Source organism: Diplotaxodon limnothrissa, linkage group LG10, assembly GCF_057381915.1.
Source record: "Diplotaxodon limnothrissa isolate DT_005_m linkage group LG10, D_limnothrissa_male_GT1.1, whole genome shotgun sequence".
Lineage (NCBI taxonomy): Eukaryota > Metazoa > Chordata > Actinopteri > Cichliformes > Cichlidae > Diplotaxodon > Diplotaxodon limnothrissa.
In genome coordinates, this window is record NC_140605.1 from 19,445,057 (window position 1) to 19,469,043 (window position 23,987).

The following is a 23,987-nucleotide window of genomic DNA, read 5'->3' on the forward strand; positions in this document are numbered from 1 at the left end:
TATGTGCTCATTTAAACTTATTTACTTACTTTTGCCCTCACTGCGCTCTTTCTACATCCTTCTTCTTATCAACCTTTCCTACCACATCCTCCTCTGAATCCTTCTCTCAACAAAGGATGTAGCCGCCCCGTTTGCTTCTTCCATTAAATTTACTCATCCTTGTTCCTGTCAATTGCACATCTTCGCGTCACACCATGATTGTCATTACCAGAAGTGATGTTGCCCCATGAATTCCATGAAGAAATAATTTCAGTTGACGTTTGCATCAGCCAGACCCCGAGGTCGCAGCCTGACAAGTGGTGGATGCCAACTTCACATGTCAGCTGGACCTACTGGCTGGTTAGCAAGGACGCTCGAACCTTCCGTCTCTGGGTTTATAGCACAAGCCTACACATCCGAGCAACAAATGTGTACGAACACACATGCATTAGACACACTAGACATTTAGAAGAGTCCAGATGTTGCCTCCAGTGAGTCAGAGAATGCAACAAGGGTGAGACAGACAGCTGGGGTGGGGAGTGGCAGCTGAGATGGACCCTGTGGGAACACCACAAGGAGGAAGCCATACCACACCAGCTGTCTGCTTAGTGTATGTTGAGATTTTAAACACTAAAATGCGTGCATGCACAGGTTAAAAAATATGCACCACAAAGAGATTTCAGGTTTTGAATGTGAGGATGGTGATCTAGCTTGACGATCTTCTTTAAGTATGGTTTCTTGACAGCCACCCTTCCACTGAGATCATTTCTGATGAGGTTTCAGTAACAGTAGATGGATCAAATGAAGGGTCAGATGCATCTCACAGGTCCTGTATCAGGTCTTTGCTTTAACTAAAGAAGTGAGAACAACTTCTGTGTTTTTCTGACAGGATGCTAGTAACAAGGTGCTTAAGCATAACATTTAAAATGGGTTCTTTGCTAAGTTTTCTGTTATGTGTAGACACAACGCTGGCTCGTTCCTTGAGTTAGGTGTCTTTTTATGCTTGAATGATTCACAAGTTAATAAAAAAAAATGTACCTCTGAAAATGGTCAAGTACAAACACTGGACTGAAAATGAGTGAAAAAGCAGCCAATGTCAAAAGAAAAAAGTTGAAAAGCCTAGAATACAAACACACACACAATGGCATACTTCATTGCTATGTTTGTGCATGTGTAATTGGCAACGGCAAAGCTGCTCTCAGCACAGGAACAAAGCACTGCCATTCATCTGTGCAGAATTTAATCAAGAGATTAATTAGTACACAAACATATTATTAGCAGGCCACAAAACACCCCAGTGCACGCAGTCAGACGGAGCTAATCCGAGCTGCCCGCCATGCTGTCTTTCAGCATATCTCACTGCACTGGTGCTGAGGAGAATATACGACAACAGGCAGAAAGCCAACAACAGCCAGACAGATGGTATGTGTACGAGTGCGCTCGACTGTGGGTTGGTCTGTGAGTTATGGTGTTCATGTGTGGGACAAAGAGGCTGTAATTTAATTTCTTACATAACAAGGGTGCCAGCAATCTGACGTAACGCATATAATTCAAACACCCGAATCTCCTCACAGCTTTTTTTAATGAAACTTTCTTTTCTCTACCTTTCATTTCCTGCTTTTCATCCCACACCAGTAACCCTGACTTTTCTGGCAGCCTTTTATCTGTGTTATGTCTGCCTCGTACTGGGTCCCAAGGACCCCAAAGTCCCCTGGATTACATCATTTCCTGTTCTAAATTTCCCATGTGTTCAAAGTGACATGTGAGCTAAGAACAGCAGCAGGAAGTTCCTGGGCTAAAGTGAAGCCCACAAGAGAGCTTTTTTTTTTTTTTTTTTTTAGTTTAATTGAATAGATTTTTTTTATAAGATCTGTCCCTTTAGTCTAAATAACACTGAGCAGTCACAGACTACACACACACACACACACACACACACACACACACACACAGGATGCCTGGAAAGCTGCCATATTCCTACATACGCTAAAGCACTTAGTCCTTTACTCTTAAAGGTTTTTTTTAAGGCAGTGAAGAAAATGAAGAAGGAAGCAAAGGACATTAAAGAGGAATATGCCTGTTCTATCTCATGAAGTGCATCTGTGACAAATACCGAGCTTTGGAAATATACTGTGACACAGAATCGGTGGAAGCATGCACACATGAAGGACTGCAGAGTTTACTCAGTCCTACATATATGCGACATGGCACAAATGCGAGGACTGCTGTAATTAAGCAGTTGACCATAATTAATAAAGGCACAGGGCAATACTGAGTGTTACCAGATTAGATTAATAGGATGAGTGAAGAAAAGTGAAGGTCAAGCTGTATGTTTGGTTATGTAATTTTTTCTCCAACAGAGGGTGCTAAAGCATTTTGTTAGAGAAATCAAAAGAAAACCATTATGGTGTTGGCTCTTGCGTCACATATTAGCCCCTTTGTCATTTAGTGATTAGGCTGTTAATTTAAACAGGAAGGATAACATCAGAGCAGAAATGCAGGAGTTGCACTGATTTTATGAATAAAAAATCATGTTAGCATTACATACATGCGCCTCACAATTACCATATTTCAAGCCTTAAACTAAAGAGATGGACTCAATCAACAGTCGGGAGCAATCAGTCAAATAGTTAAGTGGCTGTCGATGAAATCAGATTCAGATTCACAGATTTAGGTAATAATGTCATGTGAACGCTGTGTAGCGTTTGAATCAATTCAATGAAATTCAGTTTTAATTATATAGTGCCAAATCACAACACCAGGAGCTTTTTATTGTAAAGTATAATACAGAGAAAACCCAGTGATCAAAGGACCACTTTTGAACAAGCACTTAGCAAAAGTGGGAAGGAAAAGCCTACTTTTAACAGGAAGAAACCACCAGCAGAACCAGGCTCAGAGGGGGGCAATCTGCTGCAAGACAGTGATTAGATCCACTATGAAAGCCTTTAACACATCTGTATGTCACCCATACACATTTATAAATCAGGGCAGCAGTTTGCACATTTGTTTTATGCATGAAAAGCCAATGGTTTGAGAACAGGAGGAGACACAAACCCCTTTGAGGTTGTGTCAGGAAGGGCATCCAATATAAAAGTAAGTAATCAAATATAGGGGGTTACCTGCTGTGGTAACAACTTGTGAGCAAGGAAGAAGCTCAAAGTAGCTTTATTGTACCTGGAGACATGAATTAAGCACTACTGCTGTTAAAAAGCCTCTGATTTCGGTGACCGACTGTTTAGGTCACTGAGTTGTGTTGTTTTAAAGGCTGCCTCACACTCGACCAGCTGCTGAGGAGTGGAATGCAACAGAAGTGGGTGAAGGAGACAGTGTGTTTGTGTGAGGGCTGAGAAGAGCGAAGTGCATGTAAGAGTGCAAAAATAGGAGTGAGTGAAAGTTAAAAAGTCATACCATCACCCAGCACAGGCATAAACTTGCTTCCCCGTCTACATTCCTGTTCATCTCTCTCCTCCAGCATATCACTGTTTCTTTTAGTTACTTCATATATCATCTGGATTCTTTGAGACCCATTCATCATGAAGCAGGGATAACACGTAGCACAAGACTTAACACGCTTCTGCTCCTAATTATGTGGCATGGCATTTTGAGGGAGAAAAAAAATTGACCACTAACTGCCTGATGTGTTTCAAGAGCACCAACAATGCAGCCTTACAGAGAAAGAGCATGCTGTCGTTTTCAATGAACACAGGCGGCCTTTGCGGTGACAGTGTTGTTCTGTTAAATTTACTCCTTGGGAAGCTTGAGTCACGTGACAGGAAGTGCAGGAAGTAACCAGTCGGGTAGGGGGAAGAGACAAAAACAAGAACACTACAGCCCTCAAGCATTTGTTATGGCTTCTTTCAGATTTATGAAAGACATCTTTGGAGTGGAAGTGGCTCCACATGTCTGACTAGATGATGTTTCTTGGAATTTAGAAGTGGAAGAACCACTTCAGGTGGTTACCCTTTCATAGATTTCCCACTGAAGCATAATTAAGGCATCAGGTGGGAACCACTGTGGAATAGGCCCAATTCCAAACAGGGGAGACGCAATCTAACATTAAAGCCCTGCAATCAGAATCTTCCTTCCCCTGTTTAACAGCTGGAACACTTATCAAAGCACTTTGTGTAAATGTGCACCCAGCACTTTCCTCTCTCTTTCAATGGACAGAACAAGTGATGAGTGACATTTACACTTGGTAGGCTTCAAAGATCTAATGAGAGGTTTTTCAGTTTACTTATCAACCTATTGTCACCCCCTTTTTTAAGAAAGACACACATGTGAGAAAAACAAAAAACAAAAAAAGTTGAAAACTGCATTGACATACTTTCTTATGTTTTACTGAGGCATGAGATTGAATTTAAATCAAAGGCATTAAAACATCTTCTCCATAGCTACCTTGTGCCAGCCTCCGCAGAAGCTGCTTGCGAGCAATGATGCGCGAGAGGCGCAGGGCAGAGCGCCGTTGAGGGGTGTCGCCCAGCCTCAGGTAGTAGTCCTGCCCATCGGGTGTCATGGCCTCCAGGCAGGTACTCTCACCGCTGCTCTCACAGTCACTCTCACTGTCATTACTGGCGCCCTTGGAACTGTGATCCCCGCAGTCTGTACTGTCACCGATTTCCATGTTCCTACTGTTTGTGACATCAGCACAGTCTGCACTGTCCTCTGTGCACATGCTGTCAGCGCTCTCATCCCTCGTATTGTCCACACTGTCAGCAGCGGTTAAACTCCTCGTGTCCTCATTCGCATGTTTAGCAGTTTCTGTTACGTTTGCTGTCTCTTCATTCCTTGCAGAATCTGCTCTGTCTGCATCTTCACAGTGCACTAAGCCAGCCCCGTGGACTGTACTCACTGCAGCTTCCATGTCATCCATAAGGGCCATAGTGATGTCTCCAGTCTCCATAACATAACGTTTGATCTACACTCCAAGTCTCAGGGTGGTGGATTGTAGAGTGAGCACTCCTTGTAAATTCCTGCCTTTAACATGTCCTTACTGGAAGCCAAATCAGCTCTTCTCCCTCCTGGCTCCTCCTTCCGAATCACCACAGTCTAACAAACACGCAGGTTTCATCACACCACCTGACTCAGATGGTAAACACAGGCTGACTGCTCAGCTGAGTTTGAGATGGGAGGAAGACCGACTTTCACAAGGTCCTTCCTTTGGTCACATGACCAGCAACCAATGCCCTGAGCGCTCAGGGAACGCTGCACCGCTTCCTGAGGATCTGCCAAAGAATCAATTTTGGTACGCGCCCCAGGCATTAGTGGGGATATCTGTGAGGGGACACGTAATCAGGACAGGGAAGGGGATAGGCCTGGAAAAGTATACAATGCCAGCAGCCATATCCCAGTGCGAAACGGGAAGGAACAAACAGAACAATAGAGCATGTGGATTTGTGAGACGGTGCAGAGGAATGTAAGTAGGAGTAAGATGTTTGCTGCTTATGCTGAGTAGGACTGCAATGCCATTGAAGAATAAACCCACACCATCACATTTAGACCACATGACAGATATACATCACCCACTTTCCCTGCTAACACTCCTTTCACATACCAATACATCTAAATAAATCTACCATGTAGCAGATATAGTAAGCTGAAGTCTTTAATATGTGACTGAAAGTTGCCACAGAGTAACGAAACTAGGGGATAAATGTGTGGAAAGAAGTGAGTGGAAGTAGAGAAGCCATAGTTTGACCCAGATTTGCAGAATAATGGTTTACCAAGACCCGAGGACCCAAGCTGTCACCTGAATTTATTTTAGGGAGGTAATAATCGGCAGGTGAGGTAAGAGAGGGTGTGAAAAAAGCGCCATAGCAAAGTCACTTACAGGTCAGCAGTTACAGGACAGTTTTTTTTTTTAGCCTGCAGGCCATATACTGTGAGAAAGCTGGAAGCTACGAGTCCGAAATCCCAGAAATGCCAAATTACTCCCAGTCAAACAAGTGAAACTGTGAAACATAAAATCTGTGATTGGGTTTGATTACACCGCCCTCTTGAGGAAATCAAAATCATGATCTGCACAATTTCTCTGCAAAAGTGGAAGTTTGGACTATCTCTATTTTCACTCGAGATAAACCGACAAAGAAAAATAAATTTGAAACACTAAGCAGGGCACTGAGTAAACGTCCCATGTGATCTTTGGCACAGACGGTTGGCATAATAATGTAATGGAGAGCTAAGTAATGGAGATGTGTGCAACCAAAGCGGCAAAGGGCAGGGCTGTAGTAAGCAGTGAGTAATATAATATTCATCGCTTTCAGTTACAGCAGGCCACGACAAGACCGAAGCTACATCGACTAGAGATGAGCCTGAAAACTCAGCTACAGCTAAAGTTTAATTAAATACGCAGCTGGAGGACACAAGAAGACCTAAAAGGACAGTACGAGGAAATGTGAAGAACCTGCTTGTTGTGAGACCTGAAATTATTGTTGAAATTATGTCAGCATGACAGCTGATTTATGCATTATTTAAAACCTGTTCTTCTCATTTACAATATAAAGCATTATTGATATAAGACATCCTACTATGTCTAACCTCTGAAAATGTTGTTTCGGTCTGTTAGTTTCATTGATTTTGAGCAAGCTGTGTTTATGGCATTACTTCCATTTCTTTGTTAAGTCATCTGATGTGTCATTATCCCATTTACAGTCACGAATGGGCAAATCCTGGAGGATGTATTTAGGTCTTAAAGCAAATGAGATATTGATCAAAAAGTAGTAGCAGCACTTATTGCAGTTAACATTATGAAGCCTTTAAGTGCAAAATATCTTTGTGACAAAATAAATGAGATCACCAGATGCTCATAAATCATTTATGTGTGTGAGCATTAAGAAAGAAAAAGAGTTAATATTAGGAAAAAAAGCTGGAGTTCTTATTTTTGACCTTTGATAAGGTTTTAAAGTCATTTTTAAGGACAGTACTAAAGTAAACACTCTGACCTTCACAGCCAGGCAGACTTCACAATTCTGAACATCAAAGCTTGGTCACCTTTAACCTAAAGACCAAAAACTAAGGAGCTTCATGCCCAAATATTCAAGGCTCTATTAGCTCTTTGAGATGATCTAAAAAGCAGTCAGGACCATTACAGAGAAATGGACTTTAAACAGCAGGAAGCCCTGAGCCATCCAGCGGCAGATAAAATGCAGCTGGGTTTTACTTAAAGCTGGCTGAGTATTTTCAGCGCAGAAGTCAAAGGTCATCCTGAGTACGAGGCAAAGTGAGCGCCACGTCCAGTTTACAGAGCAGTGAAAATAAATCCTAGTAGGAAAGAGATGATTCAAGATCATTTCACACAGGGCCGTGCAGAAGTTTTGAGCTACTCCTGATTTTATTGTATTTTCCAAGGAAAATGGCAAATGGGTGCAAACGTGTGCAAATGGACATACCGTATATACGTTTTTTTAATGAAATTTGGAAATACAAACACAGCAGCGTGAACGCCTACCATCTCATACTCACAGCAGTGAGCGTCATCATTTAGTTCACTTAATTGTTGCCAAGTTGCCAAATTTGCTGCATGATTAAGCAACAGTATTCTCAAAAAATACTTTCTAGAGAAATACAGTATTGTGCAAGTGTCTCATGCCACTGCGTATTTCTTTCTATTTTCCTGGGAAAATAAGAAATAGGCACAGTGATTTATGCTCAATCATAAATGCAAATACAGTATATAAGGCAAAAACAGAGTCTGTACAGCTCTGATGAGCGATTTGGCACGACCGCCTTTGTTCTTCAACATAGCCTGAACTCTGTTAGATAAGCTTTCTTGTAATATCTTTAAGTAGATTCTTTTTTTAAAAGATCCCACACTGCTTCAGTTGGGATCATTTTCATGATGAAAGTGAAGCTGTTGCTGATCAGATACATTTTAGATGGTATTGCATGATGAATCGAACTCTGATGGTGGTTTTCTGTATTTGTAATTCCATCAGTTTTGACCATATCTCCAAAACACCAAATCACAACAGAGCCTCAACTGTACTTTACATATCACTGTAGATACTCCTCCTGACATCCAGAAACAGTTCAAACTTATGGAAATCTAGATTCCATATGACCTGTTGCCACCGATTTTCAGTCCAGTTCTTGTGTAATTTGGCATACCTCACCCTTTATTCTGTTTCCCTCCTTTAAAATGGCTTCTTGACAACCACCCCTCCAATGAGATCATATCTGATGAGGCTTGAACAGTAGATGGCTCAACTGACAGGTCAGACTCATCTCTGAGGTCATGTGTCAGGATTTTTTTTCAGATACTGGTCATCTCCTGTAATCTTTAGGATTACAGCAAATGAACCAAAAAGATCTTCCCAAAGATGTTTGGGATCATTTAGAATCACACTGGTTGAAACTTTAACTGCTATCAAACTATGTTATGTTTGGTATTTTTCATAAATTAACTAAAGAAATGGGAACAAATTATGTATTTTTCCAACAGGCAGCGAGTATGACAGTGAATCAGTTCTTTGCTAAATTGTTATCTATGGACACAAACACAAGTAATGTGCCTTTTTTCTGTTTAATAGTCAGGTACAAGGATTGGACTGAAAATTAGTGAAAAAGCAACCAATGTCCAAAGAAAACCTATGAAAGACCTTCAGAAAATCTGGAGAACTATCACTCGACCACTTTAAAATGACAACAACGTTTGGCTCCTGAAAACAAAATATGACAAAATGCATGGTGGTTCAAGACTTTTGCACGTTCCTGTGTGTTTGTGTAAATTCTTTCTTCTGCATCGGTGTTTTCTAACAAACCGACACACACACGAACACATAAACTCCCACACCAAAGAAACTCAGGCTCGCAAAAGCCACATTCAAAGGGAGACCCACACTTACTACTAACTCAAAAATCTGTGGAATTACAACTAAATCCAGGTGCTATGCTGTACTCTCAATTCTCTCTCTCACACACAAAGATACACACACTCTCTGCTTTTTTGCATCTGCCTCTTGACTTTTGCTTAATATGCACAATCTTTGAATTACATCTGGTAATCAGTGCAGGGTTTCTTTTTTTTTAAAAGATGCTCACATTATTTGCCATGACTACATGTCAGTGAATTTAATCCTGTGCTGTTTATCACCATCAAAATAAAATCAGCCTCGTCTGGAAAATTACTTACAGTATTTCTCTCTCCCCTCCCCCACCAAACAAAAATACAAAACAGGTTTAAATTCATAACATTTGACTAGCATGGATTCTCCAGATATTCCACTGTCCTGACTAATTCATAGGGTGGAAAATGCACTTCTGAATGCCAGCATAACTGTAAGGCCAGATGTGCACATTTTTAAGGATTCCCCATCCCCATATCAGATCCAGACAGATGTGAACTGTGTGCCTTTGAGCTGATGCGTTCAGCAGTAGGATGAAGGAGGGGTGCTGGATGAGGGGCTGTGGGTTTGGGGCTCTGAAAGGAGGATGGAAGGGCTAGAAATAAGGAAAAAGAGGATTACACAGCCAGCAGGTGTTCTCTGATGCTTCCTTAGGCAGATACTCTCTTTCTAATTGTGCACAAAGATTCACTAAAGCAACAAACACTGTAGTAGCTGTCCTTCATGCAATGCTGAAAACAATCTTTAGCAGGGCTCCAGCATCATTTTGCTGGCCGTGCATGCAATCTATCACTGCTAAGCACTGTAATACACCATGAATAGGCACACTGACTTTGACCGACATCCTGGTCTGTGGTGGTTTGTGTTGTCGTGAATGTGGGAATGTTCATCGTTTAATTTGCTTAAGAGGCGCACATCTCGGTAATTACATTAAACTGAGGGGACAGCTGTAGCTCTCTGACGCACAGTTTAGAGAGGGGGAGAGAGAGATGGTAAACTCTGCGCATCCAGGCCAAATACAGAGCAAACCCAGCGACCCTTCCAAAAAAAAAAAAGGGGGGGGGGGGGGGGGGGAACCTGCTGCATTGTGAGAATATTTCACTCCTTCTCCGGACGACATAATCCGAAATAATAAACAGCGAGAATAAAATAAGTGAAAGTAAACCAGAGTCCGGATTAGAACAACAGATAGTGAATGATTGGCATCTGGACCCCCCTTCTTTGGACTCCTGTCCACAGCACATGCCTGGGTGCTGTTTTGAGGACTAAATTTGACAATGACCTTCCCAAAATACCAGGGTGCGCGCTGCTGTGACGCTACAGGCAAACAGCTCTATATGCAGCACATAGGCTGAAGATAAACTTCTGTCTTCTAATAATATTATAAGGTCTAAAGGAATAAATACGATGGTGCGTAAAATCATACAACCAAAGAGTGAGGGAAAAATAAGGCAAATGTTCAACCACTTAGAAAGAAAACAGAAAAAAATCTGAATTTTCAGACCAGGATTTTATGAAAAAAAAGTAAGTGGTGGTTTAATGTAGCCTAGCACGTCATTATTCTTACTGTGGTTACAGTTAGGCTGTTTCATCTGTGAGGACAAGCTGCATCCCGCATATTTGTATTTGGCTCTGACCTGCTAACCGTCTCTCCCGGACATTTCTCCACAGCAGATCCCAAGCCTTGGACGTTGAGTCCCGCAGCTGCTCGCTGATCGACCGCCGCAGCTGTAGCTTGGCAGACTTTCGCTGGGTTGTCATTGCTGTGCAGCCGGACTCATATTCCCCCGACTATTAAAAAAACGAAACCACTGCTCTTGTCAACCACACGCTCATTCCTCAGCTCCTTTATTCCGCTATGCGAACAGCCCGGGATGAGGCAGTGCGCCCCGGCTTCTGCGTCTGGCTGCCGCAATAGTCGTCACTGCTACACCTGGTATACAGCTCCTCTAGCGCTGCGTCACCTTCCTGTACCAGTGGAGGCGGATGAGGTCCTACCGGCAGGATCCTGACCCCCTCTAAAAAATGATGTACTGATTTAACAAATTCTGCATTTCTGCCCTACTCGTCCACGTCTGTAGGGCGGAGATGCAGAAATGTTAAAACATAACTTCTGCATGTGAGGCGTGAACTCTGACAAGGCGAGCCAGATGTGAGAGGCGGCCCCCCGCCACAAGGGTTGGACTCGCTCTCTCTCAAACACACGCAAACACACACACAAGAACCAAACCTAGTCTACGCGTTCTCCACGCCACAAACCCACCCACTCACCCAAACAAGGATCTCTTTCAATCCCAGTAGGCTACTGGTAACACAGCCAGGACAGACGAGCCTAAAATAAAAACACACCGGCATGCTGTGCTGAATCTAAGAGTTTAAAATGATTTAACTGAACGCGCAGGATGTGATTTGGAGCTGTGTGTCGACCAATCCTGTCTATGTTTTGGGAATCTTAAATTGCATGAATAATTATTGAAATTGCTTGATCAATTCAGCAAGAATCTCAAACTCAGTGGAAAGACATCTGCAAATATCAGCAAGCAGCAACCACAGATTATCTCCAGGTAAAGAGCAGATTTTCCTTCGTGTTAACCATTAACTTGTGAGTGGAGGTTAACGAGGTAGAGAATATGCATAATTAAAGTCTGTTTGTGTTTAGAATTGTGGTATTGTAAAAATTGAAAAATAAAATATGTCTTTCTGTTGCTGGCTACAGCGTGCCCCTTGATATTTTGGGACTGAATCTGCGCTTTGGTCACAGGTCTGACCTCAGAGAGCAGCTGAGAGGGCTTTGGTACTCAGGAACTTAATTTTTTGTCCTCCGTTTCTGTTTCTTTTAAATTCTGTCAGAAATTATGACAACTAGCTAAGACAATCTTTAAAACTCGAGGTGATGTTTCCAACACGTTTGCAATTACCAATAGAAAGCATCAGCAAATTCTCAAATTTAAAATGCTGAATCATGATGTGGCTGCTTTAAAAATGTCTGTCTGTGATCTTAACACCATACAAGCTGCCAGTTTTGTACAGGACAAAGAAAAATTGCAATAAAGCTCTCACAGATGTGTTTTGTGCTTCAGGGAGTTTCTAACTTTACCTGTAACAGCACTAACTGGTGATTGAGTAACTGACTTTTTCTTGACTAACTGAGATAAAGTCGCGTACTGCTGCTGCCAGCAGCCTAAAGTGAAAGTGCTCGAGCATGTGAGCTGCCTCTCTTTCAGAGCCACATTCACCCCTCTGACAGGTTAAGAGGTGGGAATTTCAGAGATTCCCATGTCATTCCAGGAATGCCAGACCGAGCGATCAGACCGACCAGGACGCTCCTCGGTTGCCATCTGCCTGATACCATCGGATGTCCTGTTTGTGGTGTTAAATTGCAGGTCAGCAGGGATCCAGTGAGCAGAGACCTGATTCAATAGTTCATCTTGTCGAAACACGCTAGACACCCTGAGCGGTCAGCAGAATCCTGAGGTTATCTGGCTGCCAAATGCTGCTTTACTGGCACGGCTCACCATCTTAGTCGAAGCACTGAGCAAATATTTGGCAACATAATTCCACCCAGAATGTGACTTGTGCAGCTGAAATTGCTCCACATTAAAGACGGTGAAGGTGAAGGTGATGGAGGCTGGTCTAACTTTCCCTGCTTTGCCCTGCATGACACAGAGTAAGTTGACAGTTTAGCTGCAGAGTGTCCCATTGATTCATATTCTTTCACTTCTGAGACTGGAGTATGAACCTGTAGTCGAACAGCTGGAAGGATAAAAGAGGGGAACATGTGCATGGGAGGAAAAAAAGAAGAGGGGCAGAACTACTTAAAGATGAGAGAATGCAAAGATAACATTAAATCATTTGCTTTATAATTCCTGTTTTCATTACTTTAATCAAACAAGCAAGTAATATTTTTGCAAAAAGAGGATAAGACAAATGCCGATCTGTCTTTTACATTTACACATACTCAAAACAGAAACAGAAAAATGAAAGAGGAGAAGGGGGGAGGATGCCAGGCAGCCCCCATAGAAATGTAGGTGTGTACTAATGATGCTGAGAATGCTGGGAGGCTATGCGGAGGCAGTGCACCTGTGTGTCATCCAAGGAATTGTGAATTAAATAAAATATATGATGATAATGATGACAGCATGCAAAAAGAATAAGGCTGTGCAGAAGTTAAGCATGTATGTGCTTTTAAAACAAGTAACACATGTCTTAAGGGGAGCCATGAAAAGCACAAACAAGGTTCTTATTTCCAGCTGCAGGCATCTGGAGTAAAGCAAAGCCAGATTCCGCAGCACTCTTTGGTTCACAAAAACATAAACATTAACTCTTTCCATTCACATAAAAAAAAAAAAATCTAGTGTACATGTTGCAGCAAAGCACAGCTGACAAACTAAAGAGAAGCTGGGTTACGTGGAAAAGCAGAAAGCGTGTGCCGTGGGTCACTTTACAGAGTGCTGCAGGTAAAACCAAACCTTTGCTGTCATTAGAGCTCACTGGTTGAATATGTAAATAGACGACACTAAACGAGGGAATATATTTTGGAAAAGAAAAATTTAATGAGTCTTACACTTTGTTGCTATTGAAGGCATTCACAGTGTGCAGCGTGTCCTTAAAAATTATGAATAAACTGGACAAGAGAATACAAAAGATGTGGTGGGCTAAAATAATCTCCAGCAGACGAACAGTGTCTGAAAATGTCCATAAGAAACAGTAAATAATCCACCAAAGAGCTGCCACGGGACCTGAGAGATGTATCTGGATGTTCACTGAGGTCATTCTTAAGGAAGGGAAACAGGGAGTAAAAGGTGACGTATGCAAAGTTACAGAAGAACTGGACTAAAAATCAGTGGCAACAGGTCTTCATGAAGTGATGAATCCAAATTTGAACCTTTTATCTAAAATAACTGAGATTATATATGTATAATACTATCACGATCTGGAGGAATGTACAACAGTGAGTATCTACACGCATGTGTAAAACACGGTGGAGGCTCTGTCATGGCTTGGGGAACTAATAAATTAAATTTAAAACCTTTACCTTCTAGTTTTAGAGTGGCCCACTGTGTTTGAACACTTATGTACATCTATTAATGCATAGCTGAAACTGGGTAACTAATGAATTATTATTTTTACAAAACAATTAATAAAGAAGAATACTAATAATAATAATTAACCAAGAAACATGAAATAATTACATACTGTGTTTACAAAAAACCCACATAATAACGCACTTATGAGGTTCTTCTGTGTTGTTTGTATATATCAGTACAATGAGAGTGAAAAACTGGTCTCTGACTGCACTTCTCTGAAAACTGCATCCCGGGAGTTGGATCCACAGTCCGTCAGTTTTGGGTTTCATCCCTGTGATGTCGAAGGCTGTGATATGTGGATGCTAAGCTGGTCCGTGAGGTCAACCTCTGCTTTGGGCAGAGAGAACGAGCGCCACAGGATCACCGTCTCTCACAGCAGCAGGCAATCAAAACACCAAACCCAACACATTCCAGCTCTCAAACAGCCAATCAAAGCAGCACAACTGATATTTTCTGGGCAGACCCTGTATCTGAATTTCTGAACAAATACACAGCAGAGCATGGGCGTCTCCACCAGGGGAGCAATCAGATCTTGCAGTGGCTACAAAAAAAAGAATGTACAGGGATGGTTTGGGAAAGGCTGCTGTCTTCCAGGGGCAGAGGAGGAGGAGGAAGAACAGGAAGAGAAATCAAGTTTCTCCTGCTTTTTTCCTATCAGGTCATTTAAGGTTGCAAAGATCGTGCAGCCAGTGCCCGTGCATGTACTGATCACAAAGACCATTACACGCACTGTCTTTTTTTCCATCCATATGCTTATGTACATAGTCATCTTCTAAGGCCTGCACATTCTTTCCCAGAAAAATGTAACCCTGTCGAAGGCTTCGCTCATTCACCGCAATAAAATTACTGTAAAAAGTCAATAGCTGCACACAGAGACTGGGTTAGCGAGTTCAGTCTAATCAATGATTTAACAGATCACGTGACCAAAGACCGTGACAAAACCATCTCACCAAACTACTCTCTCAACGTTTCTTTAAATGCTCCATGTCCTCTCAGCTAACATGTACCCTCTATCCATTTCTCCTCCTCTTGCACTAGCTCATTTTTCTTTTCCTCATCCCTGCTACTCCCTCCCTGCTCCCTGTCTTCTATTTTCAGCAACACTCAGTCATTCAGGCCAAGCAGCAAAGCTCGCTGGACCCAACAGTTTGAGCTTGAAGAGCATGCATATAACCTCCTTTTTCCCCCCCTGTGTCACTTACAAAGGCTTACCTCATCTGTGTGTGGCAAAAATACTCATTTCAGTCAGTAAATTTAATTGTCATCGTGTCACCTGCAGTGAGTACCAGCAGCCCACTTGAGTGGAAAACCTTCAGATTAAATGAAACCATTGAACAGATGGCACTGTGTGACCTCGACCTAAATTCCTACCTCATACTATGTGTTTTAGTTATCCATGAGAGCACACACACACACACACACACACTTACACGCCCACCCACAGACACACACACGTAATCATCTTACACTGAATCACAGTTATTCCATATGCTCACATCCTCAGAAAGTATTATGAAGGCTAACTCTTTAGGATTCAGATCACATCTGTTAATGTGCTCAATCTTGGTTGTGTACTTTACCTTTAGCAGCCTAACATGAAATAAAAATACTGCCCTTTACAAGTAACCCAGCCACAGAAAAGGGCGGGTCACAAGCCAGGGCACTCGTAGTACTGGTCACAATGCTGAAAAAATAAGAAGGGTTGCATCAGGAAGGGCGTAAGGCGTAAAATCTTTGATCAAGAATGAGATTCATTCCCAATGGAAACTATGCGACTGCTGGAGGAAGACAAAGAAAGGAGAGACGGAAAGGGAAGAGTGTCAGGGTGAGAGTAGAGACATTAAATTCAGGGACTAAATGTAGGTAGAGGGCTGGCTGATGTGATGGAGAGAATGAAGCTGGATATACCTGTGCATGCAGGAAACAAGAGGAATGAAAGTCAGTATAAGCAAGACAGAACACATGTGTGTGAATGAGCAAGAGGTGTAGTTAGTAAAGGTGGATGGGTTTAAATACCTGGAGTTAACCACCCACAACAGACATTGCAAGAGAGAGGTGAAGAAAAGAGTGCAGGCTTACACAATGATAGGTTTAGATGGTAGTGAGCCCTGATATGATGTATGGTTTGGAGACGGTGGCACTGATGAAAAGGTGGCAGAGTTTAAGGATGAGATTAGAAATGAGTTGGTTTTTTAGATGGTTTAGACATGTACAGGGAAGACATAGTTGAAATAGTAGGCAAAGGATGTTGAAGATAGATCTGCCAGGCAGGAGGAAAAGAGGAAGAGCACAGCAAGCATTTTTGGATGTAGTGAAGGCAGACATGCACAGGGTTGGTGTGACAGAAGAAGAAACTAGGGATAGAGCTGATGCTGTGGAGACTCCTACGGGGAACAGCCAAAAGAATAAGACAACACTACCATGTACACGTCACTGTTGCTTCTATTTAAGGATACAAGTTTCCACAGAGGTAAATATAAAAAAAACATGAAACATCCTCAAAGAAAAGTAGGCCTTTCTCTTAGTGCTAGCTTTTATGACTGACAAAAGCTGCAGTGTTTAGTATTCAGAACTGATATTGCTGTTTTGACCTTTGAAACATCAGAGCGATGCTGTGATTGGCAGGTGCTTCCAGCAACAGCAGACAGTGAACCCTCAGCATGAGCGGAAATAAGTAGTGGGGACAGACAGACAATGGTGGCACTCAGACGAGAACAGAGTTAAACCCAAATAAGACAAAAAAGTCAAATGAGATGTAAAATCTGTTTACCAAAAATCTTGAAGATATTAAATTTTCAAGAGAAAAAAAAAGCCTGAGTGAAAATGATTCTTTTCCTAGACCCGGTTTGTAGAGTACGCTTGGGGAGTGTGATCGTGTGTACAGCGTCTCTTTATGTCTGTCTCCACGTTGGTTGAGTGTGGAGTAAGTGCATATGAGAGCATGAGGGTGGGAATGGATGTTTGTATCTGTGTGTGCCTGTATGCCTGTGTCTATGTGTCAGGTTGGGTATCTGACGCCACCTTTCTGGGGACAACTCAGGACCTCTAAGATATGGAGGCCTATCTCCCCCCACCACCACTTCCCCTGCCAGTGGCAGACGCCCTCAGACATCGGTGCGTTGGTGGTTCTTTGTGTCCGGGGATGGGCGTCCAGGTACACACCGGCTCACTCCTTGGCGGCCACTTATCGGGGCCTGGAGCCTGGGGCTCGCTCGGGCCACTTCGGAGGTGGGGTGCCCCCGGCCTCTCGGCCTGGGGCTCGGTCACTCAGGCACGGCTGGCTGCCGGCGGAGCTCACGGGCGCGTCACTGCAACTCCCCCTGGCTTCTGCTCCGCGGCTGCTGAGTGAGCCCTCATCTGGGACTCTCCTCAGCTCTTTCTGGGACAGTGGCGCGGCTGCCCCTCTGTTGGTCTTCCTTGGTCTCTTGTGTTCTGGGGGCCTCTGGATGTCTGGAGTTTTGATCTCCTCCATACCTGCTTCATGCCCTGGAGGACGGGGCTGTGGCCCCCCTACACCCTCTAGCAGATCATTACATGAAGGAACCTTTTAAAAAACAAAAAACAAGCGCGTCCATGCTCACAGGTGTACACACGGGTGATCACACCCACAAACTACACCCTTTTTGGCTCCTACCTCAAAGCACACTGTGTTCTGTTGATCTGATGTGCTGCACAATAATGTTTAATATTTAGTATTTACTGTCATATTCCCATATATCATTGTGATGCTGTTTATTCTATTACTCTTGTTCTCTTCTGCTTGTTTTCTTTTTTCTTTCTCAGCAGGTGACCCAGGTGATTGATATATGCATTTTTTTCTCTTCTTTTTTTTCCTGCCCGTTCTGTTGGTTTTTGTTTTTTGCCCTTCTCCCCCGTCCCTCTTCTCAACTGTTTCTCTTTCCCTCTTTCTTTCTCCCCTTCTTTCCCCCAGTCAAGTCTGTCCCGTATTCAGTAAGTGAAAATAAAATAAACAATAAAAGGTGAATCAAATGGACCATTATGGCAAGGCTGGGATGGTCAGTTTGGTAAAGTAAATCCGTTGGGCATCTTTCTTTGCCTTTAGACAACAATTCTGATGGCAAAAGAGCCAAACGGGACAGGCAAAAAGAAAAAAAAAGATTCTTTGATGTTTCTGCATCAGTCATTGAGGAATGCTGTACTCCGGTCACCTCCCTCAGAAAAAAGAGCCGGAGGAGGGGAAAGTGGGTCAGGAGCTCATTCAGAGTTTCTATCCGCACACTCTCCAGTAACAACAACAACAACTTCCCTTGTCCAGCCTGTGAAGATAAGTCTGTTGATACTGTCCACCTCCTATTCTGGGGACTGGATCACCTACAGGATATGGCTATTACTGTGGCCCACCCGAGGCGTGAGACACAAAGTGATGGTCTTGGCATGTGGACCAAAGGGGAGAGACGATGCAGATGGGAAAAAGAGGAAAGCAGGCTCGAAGGAGACAGAGGAGGAGAGAGACGAGGGGGTTTGCAAGCTAAATGGAGAAGACCATGGGGTGCAGACTGTGGCATGGAAGAAGAAGGACCTGGGGCATGACCGGGAGGGGGGTCTATAGGGAAACTCCACAGGTCATTGAAGTGCAGATCATATGCTGATAAGACCTCCTTATTGCCCTCTGTCTCGTTTTAAAGACACTAGCTGTTAAAATAAACATTTTTTACCTGGAAAATCCTCAAGGACTAACTTCCTTCCTGGAGCCCTCAGTGTTGGGATAGGGTTTCAAGACCACACACAGTAAACACATAAGTTTGCATAAGATAAACATAAAAACATACCACCAATACTCACACCAAAATATACATAGAAATACACAAGTAGTACAGTTGAATGTTTGAAGCGTTTGTTACAATTAACTACAAGTGTATGATTACGGTGAAACATTTAGACTAATCAGACTGAAACTCGAGTCGCCGTGTCTTCTTCACGTTCGCTATATTTAGTCAGTCTGTTTGTCTAAGACTGGCTGAATGTTTACATAACAGCAGCTGTTATTAATATTTTCACATTATTAATAAATCAAATGGTGTTTTGTGTGTTAAAGGATGTGACAAGCTCACAGAGTTATCATCCATCTCAGTTCTGCTCCGCTCTGAGCACTTGTGGAGCATTTTATGCCTTGACCTGCTCGTTGTTTTTTGGTGATTGATTATGACCTGTGGCACAGCTCCGAGGCCTGTGCTATGAAGCAAGTTCAACATACAGAGGATGTCATTCCGTTATCTCGATTCACGTACCCTAAGTAAACCCAGGCTTTCCCTCTGTGTGTTCACATGAGCAGAGACTCGTTGGCAGCATCTGACCAATCACAATTACTTAAGTGTAATGTTTAAGAGTAAGTGTACTGGCAACCGAGTGGCTGACTTTCCAAAGGAGGATGAAACGATATGATGGGCCAATGTGAAGAGGTTAATCACACAGAAAGAAAAACACAGAGTATTTGAGAGGAGAATCGTTGTAATGTAAAAGCGTGCGCTTTATCTTCTTTGGTCAGTCACATTGGGATAGAGACGATATATTAATAACGTTTAGCCTATTTGAAGCCAGGAAAGAAAGTTGGTAAAAATGCCTAATGCCAAAAACTGATCACATATCACACATATCACAGCTCTGTTAGTAAGACAGAATAATCTGAGAATCTGAGAGAATTCCTGGGGAATTCTGGTTTTATATCTATACCCTGGGGTATATTATGCTGCTGGTTCTTGTGCCTGAGTTTCAGTTTTGCACTTTCAGTAATTATTCCTGTTTGGGGTCTTGGTTTCTGTCTTTTAATTCGCAGGCCTTAGCTTGATCATAGCTATCTGGAGTCTGCTCAGGTTTAGAGTTTTCAGTTTATTTTACATTCCCTGTGTTTCCCGAATCCTAATGTCAAGTATGTGTGGTGGGTGTTTTTAGGACTTATTTCCAGTTTTATTTTGATAGTTTCTTCTTCTTCTTTTCTATTTAGTTTTGTTTCTCCTCTCTTGTTTTCCCTGATTAGTGTCTACTGTGTCTCCCAGACGTCTCCACTCTGCCCCAGTCACCCTTCTGTCTATATTTTCTTTCATCTGTATTTAACATTTGGATGGTTCTCACTGTTTGTTACATTTTCTGTTGTCATTTCTGGACACATTTTAATTAAATAAGTAAAACTAACTGCAAGACTCTAAAGTCCGTACTGACGTTAATTGTGGAAACAAAAGAATTTATGTCATTATTTTTGTAGCATAAGTAACCATCTTTGTAGCACTGAAAACCCAGGGCTAACTGTGAACTTACCTGGATAAGACAAAATCTTGCTTTGTAGTGCAGAGGTCTGTATTATAAAGAGAGAAAATAAGAGTATGATAGTATTAGAAGAGCACGTCAATTTTAACTTTATTTTATATTTTAATTTTGTGTAATATGGGAATATTTATATATTAGAGCTATTATGCAATATTTGGGAATATATTGTATTATTTAATATTAGTGCTTTAACTTGATTGCTGCTGTTCTTACTGTATTGGGCCAACTGCGATTTCTTCTGGGATTAATAAAGTATTCTGATGCTTAAACAGCAAGAATACCTGTTCACTGAATCAAATTAATTTCTTTTGTTAATCTGTAACAAACTGAAGCAATGTCCAAACTTTAATGTGGATACACTTGGATACACTACATGGACACTTTAAAATTTCGGCTGTGACCTTAGAAATAAACAGAAGAACTGAGAGCGCAATTAGTGATAAAATAATTAATTGGAATTAAAATCTTTCTTTTACCAATCTCTGTGCTTAATTACCAGGTTAACGATTTTCTTCAGCATTCCTCTCTGGTTCTTTTGGCAACAGTAGGAAGCACTCATAGGGATCATTTTCTGTACATGAAGAGTCATATGACACGTGTAATACCTTTTTTAGATTGATCAGATGCTGCCAAGACCACCCTTTCATGTGAACGTGCAGGGTAAACCCTGGGTTAACTTAACAAGTTGATAACGAGCTTTGTGTGACTGCTTATCCTGATCACCCAACACAATGTTAGGAATTCAGGAATGCAACTGAATCCAGATAATGGAAAGATACCCTGAGTATGTGGAACTCACTTCATAGTACAGGGTTCAGGCCTTTGATCATTAGTAGGCATCTTTCTGAACTTTGCTACTCTAACTGTACACTAACTGCTGTGCAGCAAAGAGCCATCAGCAACCAGCTACCAGGTGAACATAGCATTGCTGCCAAGTAGCGGCTGTGGACAAAGTGGCAACATGGAAATGCCAAAAACTAAAGTGGCCACTTGAGCGTGGCTCCGAAGGGTGGATTCAATCGCCTTCAAGACAACAGGGAGTATATTTTTATATAAAGACTGAAAGTCGTGCATTATACGGTTCAAACACAAGTGTCATTAACTGGAAGCTGTCTGCTACGCTTCACATCAGCTAATTCAAGTCCCTGAACTGGACCTCTCAATGACGGGCGTGGTAGCCGTGCCTTTGGGAGTGTTTTAATGCAATTACCTGGTAAATAATATGGCTTGCTGTGTGGTTAATTGAACTACATCCTGCCCAAGTCTCCAAGTCTGAGCTTTTAGGGTGAGGGAGAGTCTTTTATTTTATATTGAAACATTAAAACAAAAAAAAGAAATTCACTGTGGGAGTTTAGAAATTCAACAGAGACAGCAGAGGGCAGAAGGACAGCAGAAAAATGAAAAGGGAGGTGAAGGAGGGAAGAGCAGGAGAGAGCTGGACTACAGCCAAATCCACTTCCAGACTTGTTAAAGCACTGCTGCATATTGCAGCAATATTTACACACACACAAACACACACTGTAGCACACATGCCAAGCAAAAGCTTTATAAGGGACCTCCTACATCAGACTACAAACCTTTAATGTTTGCTGTCGGGTGGGTCTGCACATCACATTAAGTTATAAAGGTTTATTGCAACATAATTGCTGAGCAAACTTCTACTCATCCAAAACACACAGCAGCAGAATTTTACAGTCAAACTGAAACATGTTTTATGTTAAATAGGATGATTTTTGTCACTTTAACAATAACTACAATTATGCTTTTTAAACATTTGGGCTAAATATCAGCAGAAAATGTGAACCAGAAGCCAGCAGGAGCTGCAGGTTAGCCAGACATTTTTAAAACATATCACAGACCGACAAAAGACACACTTAAAGGGCAGCGGGCCATAGGCTACTCACATCCTCCCTAAGCACCTTTCAATCATGAAAAAATACTGATGGATTATATGTTATGTATAATCCTGGGCTGCAGTGAAAATGGGGAGAATGTGTGTCAGTGTGCATTTTTTAAACCAAGGTCATCTGTAGCTTATCGGCTGCTATAAAATAGCAGCGCTCTACTTAAATACCTTTGCCAGAGAAGTGACAGTGTGTGGCCTGTCTGAAAAAATGCAAAACCCAAAAAGGGTAATTTCATGAAGTGGACTTTCAACACATAAGAGTTCCTGTTATTGATACTAGGAAGAATGAGGTCACTGCTTTGCTTAATAAAGTCCCAGGTCTGCACCTTTCTATCTGCTTTAAGGAGATTAGCTGCTGCAACATTACTTTGTTTGGAATCCATCATCCATTCTCTTCCATTTATCCAATTTACAGTCGTGGGGGAGCCTATCCCAGCTGTCATAGTGCGAGAGGCAGGGTATACCCTGGAGAGGTCACTACTCTGTCGCAGGACTAACACGGAGAGAAACCATTCACACCTACAATTTAGAATCACCAGTTAATCTAACCTAACCTAATTAGAACATTTTAATCAGGATAACGCGGTAGATTGACAGATTACTCTGGGAAATGACACTTCGGTGAAACAAAATGATCACAGTTGTCCTCATTTTAAGTTTCTAAGTGGGTTAAGGTGCAGAAAAGTGCAACATTCAGCGATGCTGATGTAAGACGCCACAGGCACTACGAAGGGAACCTTCACATGCAAATTAATTTAAGATCAAAAGTGCGTAAATGCCTGTTACTGCATATTCATGTTGAAAGCATAACCTTTGCAGGGATTAAGGTGTTTTTCTCCACAGGCTTGAAAAACGCATGAGTTGCAAATGCATACCATCCCCTGTGATACGCGGCCACAGATATTCAATAAACCTGTCACAATGAATAAATACACACTGAGGAAAATTACAATAATCTGCAAACAAACAAGGAGAGATCCCTCACAGAACGCAGTATGGCTGCCATTAGTTGTGTTTAAAGCAAATGCAAAAAAATCCCTGTTTATCTGTCAGAGAGCACAGGGTGAATGTCAGCAATGGGAGCAGAGATATGACTGTAACACACGTATGCTGCCGCTGGCAAATCTAATCTGGACTCCTCCCTCGGCGCGCCACGTCTGTATAAAATTTTTCTTACTTATAAATACACAAACATCCCCGTCACACGCCACTCACAGCATCGCCTCTGACTGCGTTACCTCTGACCTCCCCGCGGCCTCCAAGGATTCATTGCGCACACCAGACGTCTGACTGGATGCAATACATCTGAGACACTCCGAGCGTTACACAAACGTACATACAGGTACACACACATGCAGACAAAACACACAAAAGCAAACAATTCCACAGTGCAGCGAATGTGACCCTGTCACCAAGACATCTCCCTGGGTTGCACTTAACTATAGTAGCTGTGACGCCTGTGCATGTCAATCAAAGGACACACACTGTGAGGATAAGAGATACGGACGGGGACAGAGCTGTGCTCATTAATCATCTACCCAGACCTTTGTATCACAGTGTGTGGGAATGCGATGACCAGAGAGAAACAAAAGAAAAGATATTTTTGATTAAAGACCTTTTTTTGTGTGTTTTGTTGACTGAGATGTTAAACCTCTGTTTGTTATCACATAAAAAATTCCACCAAACCACAGCTTCAAAGCAGAGATGGCTTGTGTGTTTTACTATCTATGGCTTTGCACCTAAATATACATGTGTATGCGTGTGCGTGCGTGTGTGTGTGTGCATTTTCAGCAGAAACAGTATATCATTACGTCTGAGTGGCTGACCTACTGGCTGGAAATCCTGAGGGAGATATTCCCAGAAGCCAGCTTTATCCCAAAGTGGGAATGCAAACAA

At 42.3% G+C, this 23,987-nt stretch overlaps 1 protein-coding gene across 2 annotated transcripts in view; it reads right to left on the bottom strand.

Annotated features, from left to right (window-relative positions):
• stard13a (StAR related lipid transfer domain containing 13a) overlaps positions 1-23,987 on the bottom strand; it is a 49,244-nt gene that overhangs the window by 12,680 nt on the left and 12,577 nt on the right. Inside the window, exon 1 of one of the 2 annotated variants that reach the window (XM_085364543.1) lies at positions 4,372-5,102. The exons of the other annotated variant lie outside the window; for it this stretch is intronic. Coding sequence (XP_085220669.1) covers positions 4,372-4,876 — 505 coding nt within the window. The 5' untranslated portion in view covers positions 4,877-5,102. Of the gene's footprint in view, positions 1-4,371; positions 5,103-23,987 lie in introns of those variants that run through there. 2 annotated transcript variants of the gene reach the window in all.